This window comes from Mobula birostris, chromosome 20 (assembly GCF_030028105.1).
Source record: "Mobula birostris isolate sMobBir1 chromosome 20, sMobBir1.hap1, whole genome shotgun sequence".
Classification (NCBI taxonomy): domain Eukaryota; kingdom Metazoa; phylum Chordata; class Chondrichthyes; order Myliobatiformes; family Myliobatidae; genus Mobula; species Mobula birostris.
Window position 1 is genome coordinate 35361079 of NC_092389.1, and position 19534 is coordinate 35380612.

Below are 19534 nucleotides of genomic sequence, written 5' to 3' on the forward strand. Positions count from 1 at the left end.
ACGAAACTGCGTGAACAGATGCAGCGTCGGTCATCTCTGGTCCAAATATCATTTGGACCGTCGGGGTCACCAATTGTAGCGGTGTGCTACACACAGCGCTAGAATAACCACACGGAGTTGGTGAGTTAGAGTTGTGATGAAAGAGATTTATTCAAACTTCGCGGCCTGCTTTAAAGCCTTCCCGTTCCCCCCCTCCCTGGGCGGGATTGCTGTGGGGAATGCATATTCCCAGACCCTTCCGCACGCGGGATTTTCTCCCTGCTGGTGAAGATGGCCTGGCGCCCTTTTTGGGGCCGGCGCGCGCCGGTTCATGTGTGCTAGAAAGTGGGTCGCCACAATACATCACAGTTGTGAACTATCAATGTTGCCTGTTACCAAAATACTAATGCGAGTTGTTCCTGTATTTGCTAATTACATTGGCATAAAGTGGCATGTACTGTATGTGAGAACCCAAAGACTCTTAAGGACCCCCAACATCAATGTTAAGGAACCAAAATAAAAATAATGGCTGTGATTCTAACAATAAGACGATGCCAAAGCAATTTAAGGAAATTAAAGACTTACGCATATTTCAAAGTTCTGAACTGACGTATGTGAACACATAGGCTGAGCTACAATCCCAAGATTTTTTTTTATATGTTGAATGTGGAAGAGAGATGCAGGAGGCCTTCAATGTCTGTTAAAGTATACACTACAGGAAGATTACTCCACCATCCTGTACTAAAAGTTGAGGTAAGTCATCAGCTATCACCCTGTTCTAATGTACAGTGCAGACAGAGCTCCATTATCCTGCCCAAATCTCAGGGTACAGAGGGATCTCTTCACCAGTCTGCTCTAAAGCAACACATACACACACACACACACACACACACACACACACACAAAGTACAAGTAATTACAAAATGCACATGGATACTTTCACCATCCTTTCTGAACATGCAATGCACAAAAAGCTTGCTATCGAAAAAGATTCATTTAGTTTAATGCAGAGCAATGACCAGAATACCCTTGATACCTGCTGAGTGGTTGTGTCCTGTTGGATATATGCTACTTGGGACTGATCGGTGAAAACAGCCTGGAAAAAAAAACAGGAGTTACAAGAGTGTTTACTGTTACCGATCACAATTAAACAGATCTCTTATTCCCCGAAGTCCCCTGAACCTGCTCCCAGAGGAAGTAGTCCCAGGATAACAAAAACATGCATTTATTGAGCACTATTAATGTTGTACTAACTTTCTAAATGTTCCACAGGAATGTTATCAGACAACTTTTGACATAGAGCTCCGAACAAGGATGTGATGAGCTGCAGGCATAAAATCTGATCCCAGACTTACAGAAATGCCATTAATTGCTGTCACAGACACAAGTTTAATGATATTACACAAGAAAAGATGGCCTTTACTGCACAACAAATCCACCTGCATCAAATATTTACATCTCACAACTCAAGGTAAAATGGTTACTTGTTTGCACTTCCACAGAAATGTAATTCTAGTTTTCTCATTTTACAATCAACCTAAAATGTGGATGCAATGTGCAGGTAAGTGAGTAGCCAACCAAAAATCGTAATCATTGATGGGCAGAGTGCTCCATCCATCACCATCCCATGGCTCAGATTGCTTTATACTAACCTTGTCAGCCAGATTTGGTCTTTAGGAACCTGAGGGAACATTCACTTGTCACACAACCCCGGGCTCAAAAGATAGCACTAGCAACCAATGCAACTAATGGTGACATCCTGCAGACAGTTCATGAAACAACTACTTCTTTTAAATATACATCTACTACCAATCCGTGTGCGATTGGAGTTTGTAATTTACATTTTGATAATGTGTTTTTGGACCAACTGAGCAATCTGGCACTGCTGCTGTCTCACTTCAGCGTAGTTAAGAGCGAGATTGGGAATGGCGTAGTGTGAACCCATGATTAGCTCGAATTCTCAACCAACTTGCCAATTAAAGCGTCGAGCAAGATTGAAATCAATGAAAAGAGCAGAAGGTGAGCAGGTGTTCGGTGCCATCAGCCTGCATTTGACCAGCAAGCAAGTTTGAAATCAACGAGGACGAGAGCAAAAGGTGAGTGGGTGTTCGGCACCATCTGCCTGCATTTGACTAGTCTTCCCTCTCCCTCTCTGCTGCCAGAGGAAGGTCTTGGGTCTTGGGCAAGGTTTGATCATTGCAGTTTGTGGATTGGACTCGTTTTTAGGACTCTGAAGTTCATGTTATGTATGTTTCTGATTTCTGGTTACTCATTTTTTAATTATTGTTATTTTGCGCGATTTTGACTGAGCGGACTAACTCTGCGGCCTGCAGTCAAGAAACAACACACAGAGCTAAATTGATCTGAACTGAACTAAATTGAACATTTCTAGATTGTTTCAAGGACTCTACAGTTTGACGTTTAACATTGTGTGTTATTCGCTCAGTTTTTGCCATTTATGCAATTTGGTTTGTGTTTTTGCGCATTGGGTGTTTGATGTTTTCTTTGAAAGGGTTCCATGCTGTTTCTTTGTTTCATGGCTGTCTGTGGGAAGATGAATCTCAGGGTTGTATACTGCATACATACTTTGATAATAACTGTACTTTAAAATGCACCTTGAACTGTCATCTCCCAGCTTACCTGTGTCCCATCAGCCTGATGAATATACACCAGGGTATGTTCTGCCCCATCCACTGAAGTGTAGGACGTTCCATCTGCTGCATAAACCACTTGTTGAGGTGGTCGATCCTGTTCATCTGTGTAAACAATCTGAGCAACAGCACTGTTCTCTGGAACAAAATGTACCTGAGGAACAAAAATGCCAGGTCAAGAAACCTTAGGACAAAGGAAATCCCAAATTATCACAGAACTAAAACCACTTATTCAAATATCCTCCTTTTGAGGAACTGTGAGCTCTTTGGTTTTAAAGTGGTAAACATTAAAAAAAAAGGAATATCAGAGGTGTTAGAATCTTGACATTCACCTTTTTGGTTCAGATTTTGCCACATGAATTGCATAACGCATCCTTTATTCACATTATCTCCCATATTCTCACTATAATGGTTAGCATTTCCAAAGAGGAAGGCGATAGGAAAGGCACATGAAAGCTAGCAACATGGAGTGATGAATGAGGAGTCTTACATCCTCCTCCAAATAAACTTATTTACAAAAACTCTTCTCTGAATGACAGCTGGGGATGACATCATGCATCACTGGAAAAGGCTGTTCAAAGCCAAATCCTTCATAAACCAATCACAGCAACTAAATATACACACAAGAAATTCTGCAGATGCTGAAAATCCAAAGCAACATACACAAATCGCCAGAGGAACTCATCTAAATAAACTTCCGAAGGGACTCAACAGGTCAGGCAGCATCTGAGAAGGGAAATGGACAGTCGGTGTTTCAGGTCAACACCCTTCATATGGAGCTGAGAGAAAGGGGTGGAGTATATAATATTAGTATTATTAATTAGATTGATATGTGCTGGATACTTTGATCCCATTCAGAACTGAGTTATCACTTACAATGTGCCTCTACAGCAGGGTTCCCAATCTTTTGTATGCCATGGACCCCTACCATTAACTGAGGGGGTCTGTGGATCTCAGTTTGGAGGGAACCCCTGCTCAACTGTGTGTCTGGTGCCTGTGTGCATTCAGAGAAACACTGGGCTGTAGGAGCAGGCCACCATTCAACTCTCTGAGCCTGCTTTGCCATTCAGTGTGATCGCAGCTGATCATCTAAACCCTGCTCTAGCTTTCTCCCCATATCCCTTTACCCCTCTGGCCCTGGAACAATCTGGTGAATCTTCCCTGAACTCCCTCCACAGAAGGAACATCTTTGCTCAGAAAAAGAAACCAAAACTGAACACAGTGTTCAAGATAAAATTGCAAGGCATTCCTGATCCTATATTCTATCCTCTTGTTATGAGGGCCAGCATACATTTTAACTTCCTTATTAGCTATTACAACCAGACGCTTATTTCACAAGGACACCCAGGTCTCATAGCAACTCTGGAGACACAAAATGCTGGAATGTGGAGTCGTTTTACAGTGCATTATTCAAACAGATCCATGGATAGGCGAGGCTGAGAGAGATGCGAGTCAACTGCAAGCAAATTGACTACCTCAAAAAGGCAGCTTTGTTGGAACGGACAAGTTGAGTTGAAGGACCTGTTTCCATACTATGTAACTCTATGACTGCAAGGTCTCACTCCTCTCTAATTGTGATCTCCCCAGCCCTAAATCCCCCTCGGTCATGAACTCTCCAAAAATTCTGAGCTGTTGATTCCATCATTGGCAGCTCTACTTCAATGTTAAATCAATAATCTCAGCCATTCCTGCCAAAATCCCTCCTTCCCTTTCCTTTTTAAGAAAAGCAATGACCAGGCTTTGCATCATTTGTCCTAATAACATTTTATAAGGTTTTGTGTCAATTTCATGCAATAATACTCCTTGAAAATAACCAAGATATTTTGCTACTTTAGAAATGCTGTAGAAATATTGTTAAAGATTCCATTCACATCAGCAGAGGGCATGGCTGAGCATGAAGGAAGCACTTACATCAGTCTTTAAGGAAACTGCTGCTGGTTTTTCAATAATGGAAAAAAAATGTAATTAACAATAGACCATAAGACATAGGAGCAGAATTAGGCCATTCAGCCAGAGTCTGCTCCACCATTCCATCACGGCTGATATATTATCCCTCTCAACCTATTCACCTGCTTCCTCCTCATAAACTTTGACACTCTTACTAATTAAGAGCTTATCGACCACTGCTTCAAGTATAACCAATGACTTGTCCTCCACGGCTTCCTGTGGCAATGAATTCTACAGATTCACCATCCTCTCGCTAAAGAAATTCCTCCTCATCTCTGTTCTAAAGGGAAGTATTGTGAAGCTGTGCCCTTTGGTCCTAGGCTCCCCCACTATAGGAAACATCCTCTCCACATCCACTATATCAAGGCCTTTCAATACGAAGGGTGATTGATAAGTTCTTGGCCTAAGGTAGGAGTCAATTTTAGAAAACCTAACACATTTATTTTTCAATATAGTTTAACTTCAAACTTTATGCATAATCACTCAAAAGGTTGACCTGCCGGTGCATGTAACAACAGCTGTATAACTCATCCCCTTCTACCTTAGGCCACGAACTTATCATTCATCCACCTGTGGACCCTTTCTGGAGGTCCAAGATCTGTACGCTCCACGACCACTGGACTAAGTGTGTAAATGTAGGAGGGGACTATGTTGAAAAATAAATGTGCTAGGTTTTCTAAAATTGGCTCCTTCTACCTTAGGCCACGAACTTATCAATCACCCCTCATATGATTAAATGAGATTCTCCCTCATGTTTCTAAACTCCAGTGAGTACAGGCCCAGAGCCATCAAACACTCCTCATCCCCGTGACCTTGTCTGAACCCTCTCCAATGTCAGCACATGTCTTAGATTCGAGGCCTAAAATTTCTCATCATATACCAAGTGCGGTCTGACCAATGCCTCATAAAGCCTCAGTACCATATTCCAGGTGGACAAAACATTAATAGAGGAAATACAAGAGAGACCAACTGCATTTCATACATATAAATAATCCTGGTGCAGATGGAATGGATTCTAAGATGCTGAGGAAAGGAAGGGAGGAAACTGCAGAGGTTCTGACCATAATCCTCTAAGTATCTGTTCATTTTGGGGAACTACCCTACGAATGTTTCACTTCTGTTCAATGAAGAGTGCAAGGATAAAGTAGTAACCAGTGATCACTCAGGTTAACTTCTGTAGTGGGTAAAATTCTGGAAATGATAATCAGAGCAGGCATGGCCGTGCTGTTTGATTAGAGAAAGCCAGCATAGATTTGTGAAAGGAAAATTGTGTCTAACTAACCTGATGAGTGTTTTGGTGACATAAGAAAGGGCCTATCGAAGGAAATGATGCTCATGTGATACAGATGGATTTCCAAAATAGCACTTGATAAAAGTGGAGTGAAGCAGCATGGACAGAAAACTGACTAAAGTATAGGAAAGAGTGGTAGTTTAAGGTTTCTGTTTGAACTAGAGGGAAGTGTACAGTGAGGTTCCCCATGAGTCAGCATACATACCACTTGCTTTTGTAATATATAATAATAATTTGGACTTGAGTATACAGAATATACAAAAGACTTCCAAGTTTAGAGGTGGAAGAACTGTGTCTTAAGAGACAATATAAATCAGAGGGAACAATTCTAAAAGCATTGAGAGAATAGAGATCTGGAGGTGCACGTGCACAGTTCATTGAAAGTGGCACATCCGGCTAAAGAAGTAGTTAAAGAAAGGATAGAAATCTTACAAGTCAAAGCATTGAGTACAAAAACAAGGAAGTTGTGTTGCACCTTTATACAACACTGGTTTAGCCACAGCTGGAGTAATGTATTCACTCTAGGTACCACACATTAGGAAAGAGGTGAAGACTTTAGAGCAGGTGCAGAAGACATCTATCAAACTGTCTCCAAGGACAAGGTACTTCAGCTACATGGAGAGATTAAAAAAACTGAGGTTGTTCTCCTTCAAAGGATGTAATGAGGGATATGATCCAGTTATTTAATATAATAAAGGTTATATATTCAGAAAAGGTTCTCATTGTTTATATTGATCTGTCTTTATGATCTTGATTATGGTGTCGGCCATAATTTCTAGATTTGCAGATAGTGCAAAACTTGTCAGTATTGTCAACTGTAAGAAAGATAATCAGAGATAGCAGCAGGATATTTACAGGATAATGTTGGCAGACATATGGCAGATGAAGTTTAAAAGTGAGAGGTGATAAATTTCATTATCAAAAATTAGGAGAAACAATTCACAGTTAAAGATACATACTTGTGCATACATACTCCCAAGCCTGTCTGCCTGGGAAGACATAGGCATGCACAGGCATTGAAAATAGCAGAGCAGATTGAGAAAGCAGTTAAGTTGGGTTCCGGTGACATCATCGTTCAGAATGGCAGCTTGAATCAACAGCTCCTCCGGAAAAACACATATTTTGCCCCATTAATCCATCTTCCGAAAATATCCGAATTGGTAAGGGGTGTAAGAATGGGGAAAAAGAATGGAGATTAAAAAAAAGCATCACTGCAGAGCCTATGGAAGAGAGGTACAGCTCACGGCTCTCCTACACGATGCGCGTGGTGGCGAGGCTGACGTGGGGCCTCATGCAGGCGAAGCAGCAAATATGATAAGGATTCTGGAAGAGATAAAGGAAGTCCAAAAAGATATAAAACAGCAACTCAATAATATAAAGTCAGAGCTCGCCAACGTCAATCAGAAAATAGCGGTGGCAGAGACTCGAATTGAGAAGGTGGAAGATCGCGTGCAAAACATGGAACAGATACTAAATAAGACGATAAAAATATTAAATCAACAGGAAAATAAATTGCTTGACCAGGAGCAAAGATCGCGACGGAAAAATATCAGGATTTATAATGTTCCCGAAGGAGCGGAGGGATTATCGATGATAGACTTTGTAGAAAAGCTGCTGTGGGAAGCGCTGGAGATTCCCCAGACTATGGAGATTGAAATTGAAAGGGTGCATCGTTCACTCATCTCGAGGCTTTCCAGAGACAGAGAAAGTAAACCGCGCTCAATAGTACTTACATTCCTTCGATTCAAGAGCAAGGCAGAGATTCTACGAAGGGCCTGGGGTAAGAAGAGGGTTTTTTGGAACGTGAAGTTAATATACTTCAATCATGATTACCCCCCGGCGGTCCTACAGAAACCGAAGGAATATTCCAAAGCAAAACGAATATTAAAGCAAGAAAAGATCAAATTCCAAACCCCGTACCCTGCTAAACTGAGGGTATTTTACCAAGAGGGGATACGACTGTACCAGACAGTGGAAGATGCGACTACAGACACGAACAGCAGGTGAAACCAAGGGAAAGTCTGGCTGAGCAGTTATCCCGATTTGCTTGGGAAATAGTAAGAGAACCGAGAAAACAGGGGATGGGAAGAGGAACAGAGAAGGAAGAGACTGTCAGTTCTCCGAGGACAGCCCTCACCTCCTCCAGAAGAGCCATAAGGTTTAGCTAACTTTAAAAGTGCTGATAAACTAAATGGAAGCAAAAATAGATGGTGATATACCTAAATCGATAAATATGTATTATAATGTGGATTTTATATTACTCAATTTTTAAAAATTCATTCATTCATTCCTTTTTCCCCACCTAAAATGATAATACATACATGGGAGGAATACACAGGGAAATTATTTCTGTGTAATGGACATAGATTTTTTTTTACTTACTTTTATAGGTACTGCAACAGGGGCCCTCAACCCACAGGTAGGAGGGGTTATCTTCTAACGTTTCTTCTAACTCAACCTAGGGTCATCTAGAAACCCCAGCCTTGGAATCACACCTTCGTTACCTTTTTTTTTATCATTCGCGTTTCTTGGCTCTTATTCGTTCAGGGAGTAGATCGATTAAGTTATATACTGCAAATTTCAATGATATACTAACAGATAAATACACATGGCTAAGGACAAAGTAAAATTCATCTCTTTTAATATTAATGGGCTGTTGAATCCAGTCAAGCATAGTAAAATTCTATCAAAAATGAAAAAAGAACAAGCCCATGTAGTATATTTACAGAAACTCACTTAAGTGATAAAGAGCATGGAAAATTAAAGAGAATGGGCTTCACTAATTTATTTTTCTCTTCATATAAATCAGGACATAGAAGAGGGGTTGCTATTCTCATCTCAAAAAGTATTCGAAATGGGAGATAAGGAGGGCAGATATATTCTGGTAAGGGGGAATATAGATGGAAATCCAGTTACTTTATTGAATATATACGCACCCCCAGGAAGTGATATTAGTTTCTTCCAGAAAATTACTAATATTATGGTAACGGAAACAGAAGGTCTCTTGATATGTGGGGGAGACTTAAATTTACAATTACAACCAAAATTAGACTCTTCTAATAGAAAAACTTATGAAACAAAGTCCTTACATAAGAAAGTTAACACTCTTTTTGAGGATGTTGGTCTAATAGATATATGGAGGGACCTTTTCCCCGACAGAAGGGATTGTACTCATTATTCTGCCCCCCCCCCCCCATTCCGTATATACAAGAATAGACTTTTTCATAACATTTGGAAAAGATAGAGACAAAATAATCACCTGTGGAATTGGGACAATAGATGTAAGTGACCATGCACCTATATATTTATTTGTTGATTTTGACCTACAACCAAAGAATACTACTTGGAAACTAAATTCAAGTCTACTCAATGATCCCTATTTTAAGGAACAAATTTAGTAAGAAAAGTACTGTCAAGTAGGGGACAGTGCACAATTCTGATTTGATGGAGACGGACGTGGGAGTACGGAGGAACATCTGGAAAACTTCTGAAATGCCCACTTCGCAGCTGCCGCTGCTGCTGTGTGGTAACCGGAATCTCTGGAGCAGAATGCCCCAAAATCCTCGGCTTTGCGTGTTTCAGCGGCCGGGGCGAGGTTGAAGGCGCTCGGCAGAGGATGGCGTTCAGGAGGCTGAATCGGAGAGGCTGGTCGAAAGCTCAAAGTTTTCAGATGGATGGACTCAGTGTCGGCTGTGGTCGGCTGCTTCCAAAGCAAGTTGATGGTGCCTGGAGGTTTATGGCAGGGAGTTTCTCCCTTTTGCCGCCTGCTATCGGGGACTCGGGGACTTTTGAGACTTGATTTACCATGCCCATGGTTTGTTATTCATCAAATTATGGTATTGCTTTGCACTGCTGTAACTATATGTTATAATTATGTGGTTCTGTCAGTGTTCGTCTTTGGTTTGTCCTGTTTTCTGTGATATCACTCCGGAGAAACATTGTATCATTTCTTAATGCATGTATGCATTTCTAAATGACAATAAAAGAGGACTGAGTGTTCTCATAATCTAATCTAATCTAAGAGGGAAAATTATAGCAATATCTTCATATAAGAAAAAAATAGGGAATAAAACATTAGAGGAATTACAAAATAAGCTGAAGGAACTAGGGAAAAAAACAAATCGATTTTGGCACAGGATACACTAGAGGAAATGAAAAAAATTAGGAATGAAATTAATAGTTTGGCTACACAAGAAATTAGAAAAAAAATAATGTTTCTGAAACAGAGAGACTATGAATGTGGATCTAAATCTATGAAAATACTGGCATGGAAACTGAAAAAAAATAGCAAAAAATACAATTCATAGAATAAGGGATCCAAGAACAAAAGTGATAAAAAAATAAGCTAAGTGAAATTCAGGAAGCTTTTGAAATGTTTTACAAAACTCCATATTCCAAAGTTCCAGGGGGAAGCATAACCCAAATTGACACCTTCCTGAATTCTTTAGAGTTACCCATTTGAAGTAAGGAACAAAATAGAACGATGACTGCTGACATAACTGAAGCTAAACTAGAAACTGCAATTAGTCGGCTTAAATTAAGCAAGTCACCAGGATCAGATGGATATACGGCAGAGTGGTACAAAGAGTTTAGAAGTGAGTTAATCCCTGTTTTACTCCCCACACTGAACTGGACGCTAAGAAAGGTGCGAATGCCACCCAGCTGGAAAGAGGTGATAATCTCAGCTATACTGAAAGAAGGCAAGGATAAAATGGAATGTGGGTCATTTAGACCAATACCTGTTCTTAATGCGGATTATAGAATATTTACCTCCATCATGGCCAAACGATTAGAAGAGTTTCTACCCACACTGATACATAATGATCAGACAGGTTTTATACAACAACGCCAAACAAAGACAATATACGAAGGACACTTCACACTATGGATCATATTTAAAAAAATGAAATTGAAGCAATAGTGATAAGCGTGGACGCTGAAAAGGCATTCGGTTAATTGGAATTTTCTTTACAGAGTTTTACATAGATTTGGTCTACATGACACAATTATTAAAACTGTACAGGCACTATATGACAATCCTACTGCCAGGATTAAAATCAATGGATATTTATCTAATAGTTTTACCCTAGAAAGGGGCACGAGACAGGGTTATGCATGGTCACTGCTACTCTTCGCATTATATCTGGAACCATTAGCTCAATACATCAGACAAAATGAAGATATCAGGGGAATTACTATTAAAGGGACAGGACATAAATTGGCCTGTTACGCGGATGACATTTTGATCTACCTAGGGCAACCAACATACTGTTTACCTAAATTGATGCAATCCTTTGAACAATATGGCCAATTATCAGGATAGAAGATCAACATAGATAAAACCCAACTACTTTCATATAACTACAGCTCACCAAGAGAAATTGAAAGTAGATATCCTTGGGCATGACAAACAGAGTCCGTCAAATATTTGGGCATCACTATGCCAAAAGATTTGGCAAAATTATCAGAATGCAATTATCAGCCTATATATAAAAAAATTAAGGAAGATATAACAAGATGGAACCTAATTCCTTTTCTTGGTCTTAGTTCAAGGATTGAATCTATTAAAATGAATATACTATATCTCTTTCAGACCCTAACAATAGAGTTTAATCAAAATTAATTCAATGAATGGAACAAGATGCTATCAAGATATATATGGCAAGGTAAAAGGCCCAGGGTTCATCTCAAAACTTTGCAATTAGCCAAGGAAAAGGGGTGACGGGGCCTACCTTCTCTTAGAGATTATTATTTTGCAGCACAGTTGAGAACCGTGATATGCTGGTGCAACCCATCATATGACACTCAATGGAAAAACATTGAGGAGAGGATACTTTCCATCCGCATACAAGCAATTTTGGCTGATAACAACCTACAAAGTTACATAAATAATATTGACAACCCGTGGGTGAAATGGACTCTTAAAATATGGAAAACTATTATAAAAGATTATAACCTAGAGAGAGACATTGCAATTCTTAAATGATGTGCATACGACTCAGATTTTACACCGAACAAACTGGATGCTAGCCTTAAGGACTGGACAGCTAAAGGAATAACAGCTATTTGGAATACAATGAAAGAAGGAACACTGTTCAGTTTTGAAATGCTCAAAGAGAAACACTCATTAGGAAAACAAGACTTTTACCGGTATTTACAAATGCGACAGTATGTTAATAGGACAGTTAAAAATGTAACCAAGGCAAGTACGTGTCTGATAGAGCTATTTAGAAAAGCATATAATTCAGACAATGGTAGTAGAATAATTTCAAGCCTTTTTCAAGGGTCTGTCAAATCTTAAAAACACATTCAACTTCATACATTAAAACAAAATGGGAGAAGGAAGGAGGGATAATAACATGAGGAAGACTGGACAATAATATGGAGGTATCAATGGAAGTGTACCAGTTCACAGAAATGGAGGGAGTTCGGGTGGAAAAACTTGATAAGATATTTTATTACACCCTCTCAGAAATCCCATTATGATAGTAACCCCCCTGTTTGTGGAGAAATTGTGGAAATCAAAATGTAAACTATTATCATATTTTCTGGGAATGCCCCGTTATCAAAGACTATTGGAGTGGGATACATAATGCCCTACAGGACATCTTTAAATGTGAAATACCCTTAGAGAGTAAGACCATATATTTTGGGTTTATACCTCAAGGAAGGTTGAAAAGAGATTAATATTTAATGAATGTACTGCTGGTGGCTGGTAAAAAGACCCTTACCAGGAAATGGTAACTTTAAATGTATGGATGGAAATTACAATGGACATTTACAAAATGGAGAAGATAACAGCACCTGTTGATCATAAGTTGGAAAATTTTATTCATACTGGAAAAAATGTTTTAACTGCATAACACCTCATAGTCCTGATTTTATTCTCACAAGTCAATGAGTATGTTGTAAAAAAAAATCACTCCCTACTTTGTACATAGTTTTCTTCTTTTGATTGTTCTTTCTTTCCTCTCCTTTCTGTAAGTGTATACCTCAGATAAGTATTATGTGGAGATTTGTGACAAATATGATTATATGATATATATGTACAGCATCTGAAATACATCTTGTGGAAATGTTTGTTTGATGATGAAATTCAATAAAAAATAAATTACAAAAAGAAAGCAGTTAAGTTGCACACAATTCCGCACTTTAAGAATGGAGGCAGAGAGCATCAAAGCAGTGAATTAATTCTTAACTTTTGTAAAACACACTTGTCCAGACTCAATGGCTATGCTATGTTCAATTCTGGTCACAATATAGGAAGGAGAGACCAGCACTAGAGAGGACTCAATGAAGATTTATGAGAATGGCTTCTGGAATAAAGGACTACAATTATGACGATGGGTTAGAGGCACTGGAACTATTATTTTTAAAAGACAGGATGCAGGAAGATTTGATATGTGTAGAAAGTGAGGGGTCTGAACAAAGGGGATTATGCAAGGCCGTTCCTTTAACAAAGGTGTCAAGGACTGGAGGCCACCATAAGAAAGAACAAAAAAAAAGTAAAGTAATACCAATTTTTTCAAACAACTTGTGGTTGGAACTTGGATTGTACTGCCTGCAGATACTGCAGAGATAGTTTCCACTGTAGTCTTTAGTAGGGAATTGGATAAATAATGAAAAAATATGCTAGGCAACAGAGAAAGAGTCACAACATAGAACTAGCTTCTATAGTGATTGAGAGTCAGTACACACAAGATGGGGCAGATGGTCTCCTTCTTTCTTAGATCCTTCACACTTAGATCCCCTCCAGTTCGCCTACCAGCCCTGACTAGGAGTTGAGCATGCCATCGTCTACCTGCTGAACCGTGTCTACGCCCATCTGGACAAGCCAGCGAGCACTGTGAGGGTCATGTTTTTTGACTTCTCCAGTGCGTTCAACACCATCCGCCCTGCTCTGCTGGGGGAGAAGCTGACAGCGATGCAGGTGGATGCTTCCCTGGTATCATAGATTCTTGATTACCTGACTGGCAGACCACAGTACGTGTGCTTGTGACACTGTGTGTCCGACAGAGTGATCAGCAGCACTGGGGCTCCACAGGGGACTGTCTTGTCTCCCTTTCTCTTCACCATTTACACCTCAGACTTCAACTACTGCACAGAGTCTTGTCATCTTCAGAAGTTTTCTGATGACTCTGCCATAGTTGGATGCATCAGCAAGGGAGATGAGGCTGAGTACAGGGCTACGGTAGGAAACTTTGTCAAATGGTGTGAGCAGAATTATCTGCAGCTTAATGTGAAAAGACTAAGGAGCTGGTGGTAGACCTGAGGAGAGCTAAGGTACTGGTGATCCCTGTTTCCATCCGGGGGTCAGTGTGGACATAGTGGAGGATTACAAATACCTGGGGATACGAATTGACAATAAACTGGACTGGTCAAAGAACACTGAGGCTGTCTACAAGAAGGGTCAGAGCCGTCTCTATTTCCTGAGGAGACTGAGGTCCTTTAACATCTGCCAGATGATGCTGAGGATGTTCTACGAGTCTGTGGTGGCCAGTGCGATCATGTTTGCTGTTGTGTGCTGGGGCAGCAGGCTGAGGGTAGCAGACACCAACAGAATCAACAAACTCATTCGTAAGGCCAGTGATGTTGTGAGGATGGAACTGGACTCTCTGACGGTGGTGTCTGAAAAGAGAATGCTGTCCAAGTTGCATGCCATCTTGGACAATGTCTCCCATCCACTACATAATGTACTGGGTGGGCACAGGAGTACATTCAGCCAGAGACTCATTCCACTGAGATGCAACACAGAGCGTCATAGGAAGTCATTCCTGCCTGTGGCCATCAAACTTTACAACTCCTTCCTTGGAGGGTCAGACATCCTGAGCCAATAGGCTGGTCCTGGACTTATTTCCTGGCATAATTTACATATTACTATTTAACTATTTATGGTTTTATTACTATTTAATTATTTATGGTGCAACTGTAACGAAAACCAATTTCCCCCAGGATCAATAAAGTATGACTATGACTTTGCTGTAATCATTAACACAGGATAACAGTAACTGGAAGAACAAGTGAGTAGTTGGGGCTTGAAATGCAGGACCAGAAAAACAATAGAGAGCATATAAAATAATTCAAAGGGCAAATGGAAAGTTGGCCATTAGCTTTAAGAGCAGTAACAGCAGAGTGGATGCTAGGTCGATCACATAAACTCTGGTTGAACCCCCATGAAGAACGCTGTTTAGTCTGAGCACCACACTTCACTCTGGCCTTTCAGGGTTGCAGCATAGGTGCTAAAGATATCCTAAAGAGGACTATTGAAGAAAGTGCAAAGTAACTGGGTAAACTTCACCAGTCCATTATTTTTCCTTTGTGATGCCATTCCTCTTATATTTTAGTTATCTCAATGTTCCTTTCTATTCATCTCGTATGGCTCATCCAAACAATCTGCCTGAAGCAACACAACTGATCACTCGATTTACAAAGTGATTCCATGTTTCAATGATAGAATGCACTCACCTGAGTCGGAGTCTGATCCTGTTCAGATGATGTGCCCCAGACAGGCGGACTGTCAGTCTTAGACTCCATTTCTGATCCCCTGAGAAGTCTCATGCAGCCTCAGTACATCATTTATTGCAGTCACATATTGACATCAGGAACATAAATATAACTCAACCCTGGAAAACAGACAAATACACAGATGTTTAATAAAGAGGTAAGCAAACCTGAATAGGCTTAATACAAGTGCAAAATTTCAGCATTTAACTTACTTCAACAAGACAGAAAGGCTTCAGGAAACTTCCCCATATGGGGACGTTATAATATCATAATAAACCAATGTGCAAAATTTATCCCAAAAGAAAAACAAATGTTCACCATTTAGTGGCAGTGGAAAAAGCCAAAGATCAGATTGCTATTTTTCAATTTTAATTATATGGATCACTGTTTCCATGTGATATCACAGAGAAAACTCACAACTTTTAAAACAGCAATGCAAGGATAATTTTTTTCAGGCCAATGCATATTGATGTCGAAGCTGTTCAAATAACCAAATCATATTTTAAACCCTGCCATCACTTTACAATTTACCTGGGTGATCAATGTTAAGGTGATGTTTATTTAATGCCTAAAAGGCAAACTTATTAACAATCACACAGCGGACCTGAAATTCTATTGTCCTTGTAAATAGCAAGCACTAATAGCACTCAGCGGGGAGCCTGCAGCTAACTGCCTCAGTGTTGTTACTTCATGGTTTACTACTCAAACCCTATACCACAGCTTGAGTGCAATGGCAATGAGCATATATGAAGTCTATAAACTTTGTTTTCAATTACACAGATCTATGGAAAATTAATAGTGCTAATGGCACCAGGGATGAGTTCTTAAAAAAACTGACCACTCAATCACATGACTGTTGATTACAAAGCCACCAAATGATCTGACCCATGGAGGAGGTGTGGTTCTGAGCAAGAAACAGCTGCTTCCACACAAGATTAAAGTATTTGCACTCCTGACAATGACACCCAACAAGCTCTCACTTGTCCCTTACCAGTCAGCCCAGAATGCCACTATACCAAGTTGTTAGGACATATTCTGGAGTTATGGTATATAGCAAATATTAATTTCAACAGCAAGCAGTCTTTGGACTTGAATGTGGATTGTAGCTTAAATTTAAAATGTACCCAAAACAGTGGTGTTCTTGGAGCTGCAGACTGAGGTCGATTGCAAACAAAGAAACACTTGATTTGACCCAAGATGTCTGAATATGCATGAATGCAGCCAGCCCAGAGCCAGTTGGATTAACATTAATTTTGGGTGTCTGCAGTGTTCGCATGAAGACAGAGGTGTTTGAAAATTATATGCAATTCAATGGAAGCATTGTAGATGCAAGTCTGGCCTACCTGGGAAGTTTAAAGCCTGGGTGTATCAGCATAGCATTCTTCCCAGAATCCTGTGGCCCCTCCTCGTCTATGCAGTTCCGATCTCGACAGTCGAAGCCTTAGAGAGGAGGGTTAGCAACCACCTCAGGAGATGGCTGGGGCTGCCAAAGAGCCTGAGCAGCATCGCACTCCCTGGACACCACAACAAACTGCAAATGCCCTTCAAATCCTTGGAGGAAGAATTCAAGGTAACAAGAGCCAGAGAAGTGCTACAGTATAGGGACTCAAGTGACCCGAAGGTGGCTACAGCAGGGATCTAAGTGAGGACTGGCAGGAAGTGGAGGGCAGAGGAAGCTGTTCAGGAGGCAGAGGCGAGGCTGCGTCACAGGAGGCTGGTGGGAGTGGTCACACAAGGCCGAGCTGGGCTAGGATGCTTCCCAACTCCCCAAGTGGACACCAGAGGAAAGGAAAGGTGTCGTCTAGTTCAGGAGGAGGTGAGAGCAGTAGTGGAGGAGACGGGAACCTGCAAGGTGGTGGGAATGAAGCAACAGAGAGCTTGGACAAGATGGGAGAATGCGGTTGAGAGGAAAGTGACCTGGGCTGATCTTTGGAAAGCCGAACCACACCGCATCCAATTTCTCATCCAGGCAGTGCTTCCAAGCCCATCAAACTTGCACACATGGGGCAAGGCAGAGTCGTCAGCGTGTCCACTGTGCTCCAAGCCAGGAGCCCTGGAGTACATCCTCAGCGGCTGCGCAAGGGCACTTGGTGAGGGACGGTACAGGTGGAGGCATGATCAGGTCCTGAAGACCATCGCTGAAGCCGTCAGCACAGGAGTTGAGTGGGCGAAGCAGTCCCGACCCTCCAAGCAGACCATTGCCTTTGTCAGAGCTGGGGAGCAGCCAATACCTGCCAAAAGAACATCTGCAGGCATTCTGACCTCTGCAAGGGACTGGCAGCTGTTGGTGGACCTCGAAGGGCAGCTGAAGTTCCCCAACCATATCGCAGCCACCACCCTGCGACCAGACATTGTCCTAGTGTCTGAGTCTACTAAGCAAGTGGTGCTGCTGGAGCTGACAGTCCCGTGGGAAGATAGCTTGGAGGAGGCCTTTGAAAGGAAGCTCTCCAAGTACGCAGGACTGGTCAGCAACTGTCAGCAGGCTGGATGGAGAGCGAGGTGTCTCCCAGTGGAGGGTGGTTGTAGGGGATTCGTAGCTCATTCTTTAGTTAGAGCCTTCAGCATTTTGGGCATCAAGGGAGAGAGGAAGAGGAGAGCCATCTGCAGTACCACTGATGCGGCAGAGAGGGCCTCAAGATGGCTATGGCTCAAAAGAGGGGAGCCATGGAGTCATAAGTAGCTAGCCATCTGGACACAAGCTGGGGTCTGATCAGTCCCGGCTGGGTCACCTGGAGGAGGTTGTATGATGTTGAAAGACCCGAAACACCCGATGATTCCAGGAACTTCACTGAAGATGCGTCCAGAATCATCAATAGATGTACGTACACAGCTTACAGATAAGAGGGTGAGAGCAAACCAATCGGAATAGATGTTATTCTTTCTGTGTGTCTGTAAGACATTGTGATGCACGAGTTTTTGTGCAGAAGGCAGGAGAGAGACAGAGACAGAGGATGGACCAGGTGCTGTGAGTCTGCTAACGGGGTCAGACCCCGAGCAGGAGTCCGAGGTCCGGGGTGTTCGGCGAGGAGAGGAGACGGAGACGGACTCTTGTGGTGCGTCTGGTCGACTACCATTGTTGGTCCCAGGCGGCAGGTCGAGGTGGTCCGAGGGGATCGCAGGGTGAATAAGGAGGGTCCTGAGCTCCAACTGTTTGTGCACGAAGAGATTACACTTTGATAAGTGTGGCACCTTTTATTTTCCTTTTATATTTTATTCTCTATTAATTATATAGTTCCAGTAATATCTATAAACTGTAAATCATTTAATCGTATCTGGTGTATTGTCTGTTATTTGGATGGGGTGGGGTACATCACACAGCATCCACACAAACTATTACCCAGTTTGACGGGGCCGAGGGTTGTTTCCCTAGATGACAGCAAGCTGAGTGACCCTGAGGCTGGCCAGGGGGGCTACACAGGGTAAGGCATTGAGAGATCGAGAAAAAAGAGCAGCAACATATTGCTCAGAGAGAGCCAAGGGAGAGAAGATACTCCTCCCACAACCAGAGGTGACCATGGTAAGGGAGCTGGCTGTTAAGACAGGTTTCGTTCCCAGGTGGATAGAACCACAGGTGGTGCTCCAGATGAATGACGCCTGTGTTGGTGTTCAGTCCCAGTGAGGCAGCCGGTGGAAACACTGGGCTCAGGTTAAACCGTATGACCCAACTTCTTGTCAGGCAGAGCAAGAGATCAAGTGTACCCAGTAGCAGTGTCGTTACAGGGAACCCAAGTGATGAACACCAACCGGTTGCATCAGACCTGACCACACCTGATGAAAGCAGATCCACAGCAAAAGCTTCAGACACCGAGACAGTGCGACAGACAGCAAGCCGTGAACAACGTTTTAAAGCATAATGGTAATTGTACTCTATAATGAAGGCTGGTTGCTGAAGGTAGGTGACTAGCTGTATAGCTCAGAACAGAAAAACGTTGGGTAAATAGATGGGAAGGGATTACAGTTCCAGCAGAGACATCAGGTTCCACAACTTTGATGGCATAGCAGACTGAAAAAGAGAAGAAACCCCAGTCAGAATGGGAAGTGAATACAAATGAGCTGAGTCCTTCCAATGGTTGGGCTAGCAAACAACTGGACAGTCCAGACTGGGATGAGGCTCTTGCAGTCATTCAAATAAAGGCCACCCCAACCCATGCTGTACATCGAC

General features: G+C 41.8%; 1 protein-coding gene across 5 annotated transcripts in view; it reads right to left on the minus strand.

Moving 5' to 3' along the window:
* prdm10 (PR domain containing 10) overlaps positions 1 to 19534 on the minus strand; it is a 169851-nt gene that overhangs the window by 116848 nt on the left and 33469 nt on the right. For 4 of the 5 annotated variants that reach the window (XM_072238496.1, XM_072238494.1, XM_072238490.1 and 1 more), the window contains exons 2-4: positions 15334 to 15491; positions 2620 to 2784; positions 1016 to 1075 (exon numbers count right to left, since the gene is read on the minus strand). In XM_072238496.1, coding sequence (XP_072094597.1) covers positions 1016 to 1075; positions 2620 to 2784; positions 15334 to 15426 — 318 coding nt within the window. In that variant the 5' untranslated portion in view covers positions 15427 to 15491. Of the gene's footprint in view, positions 1 to 1015; positions 1076 to 2619; positions 2785 to 15333; positions 15492 to 16715; positions 16735 to 19534 lie in introns of those variants that run through there. The other variant, XM_072238492.1, reaches the window with a different exon arrangement.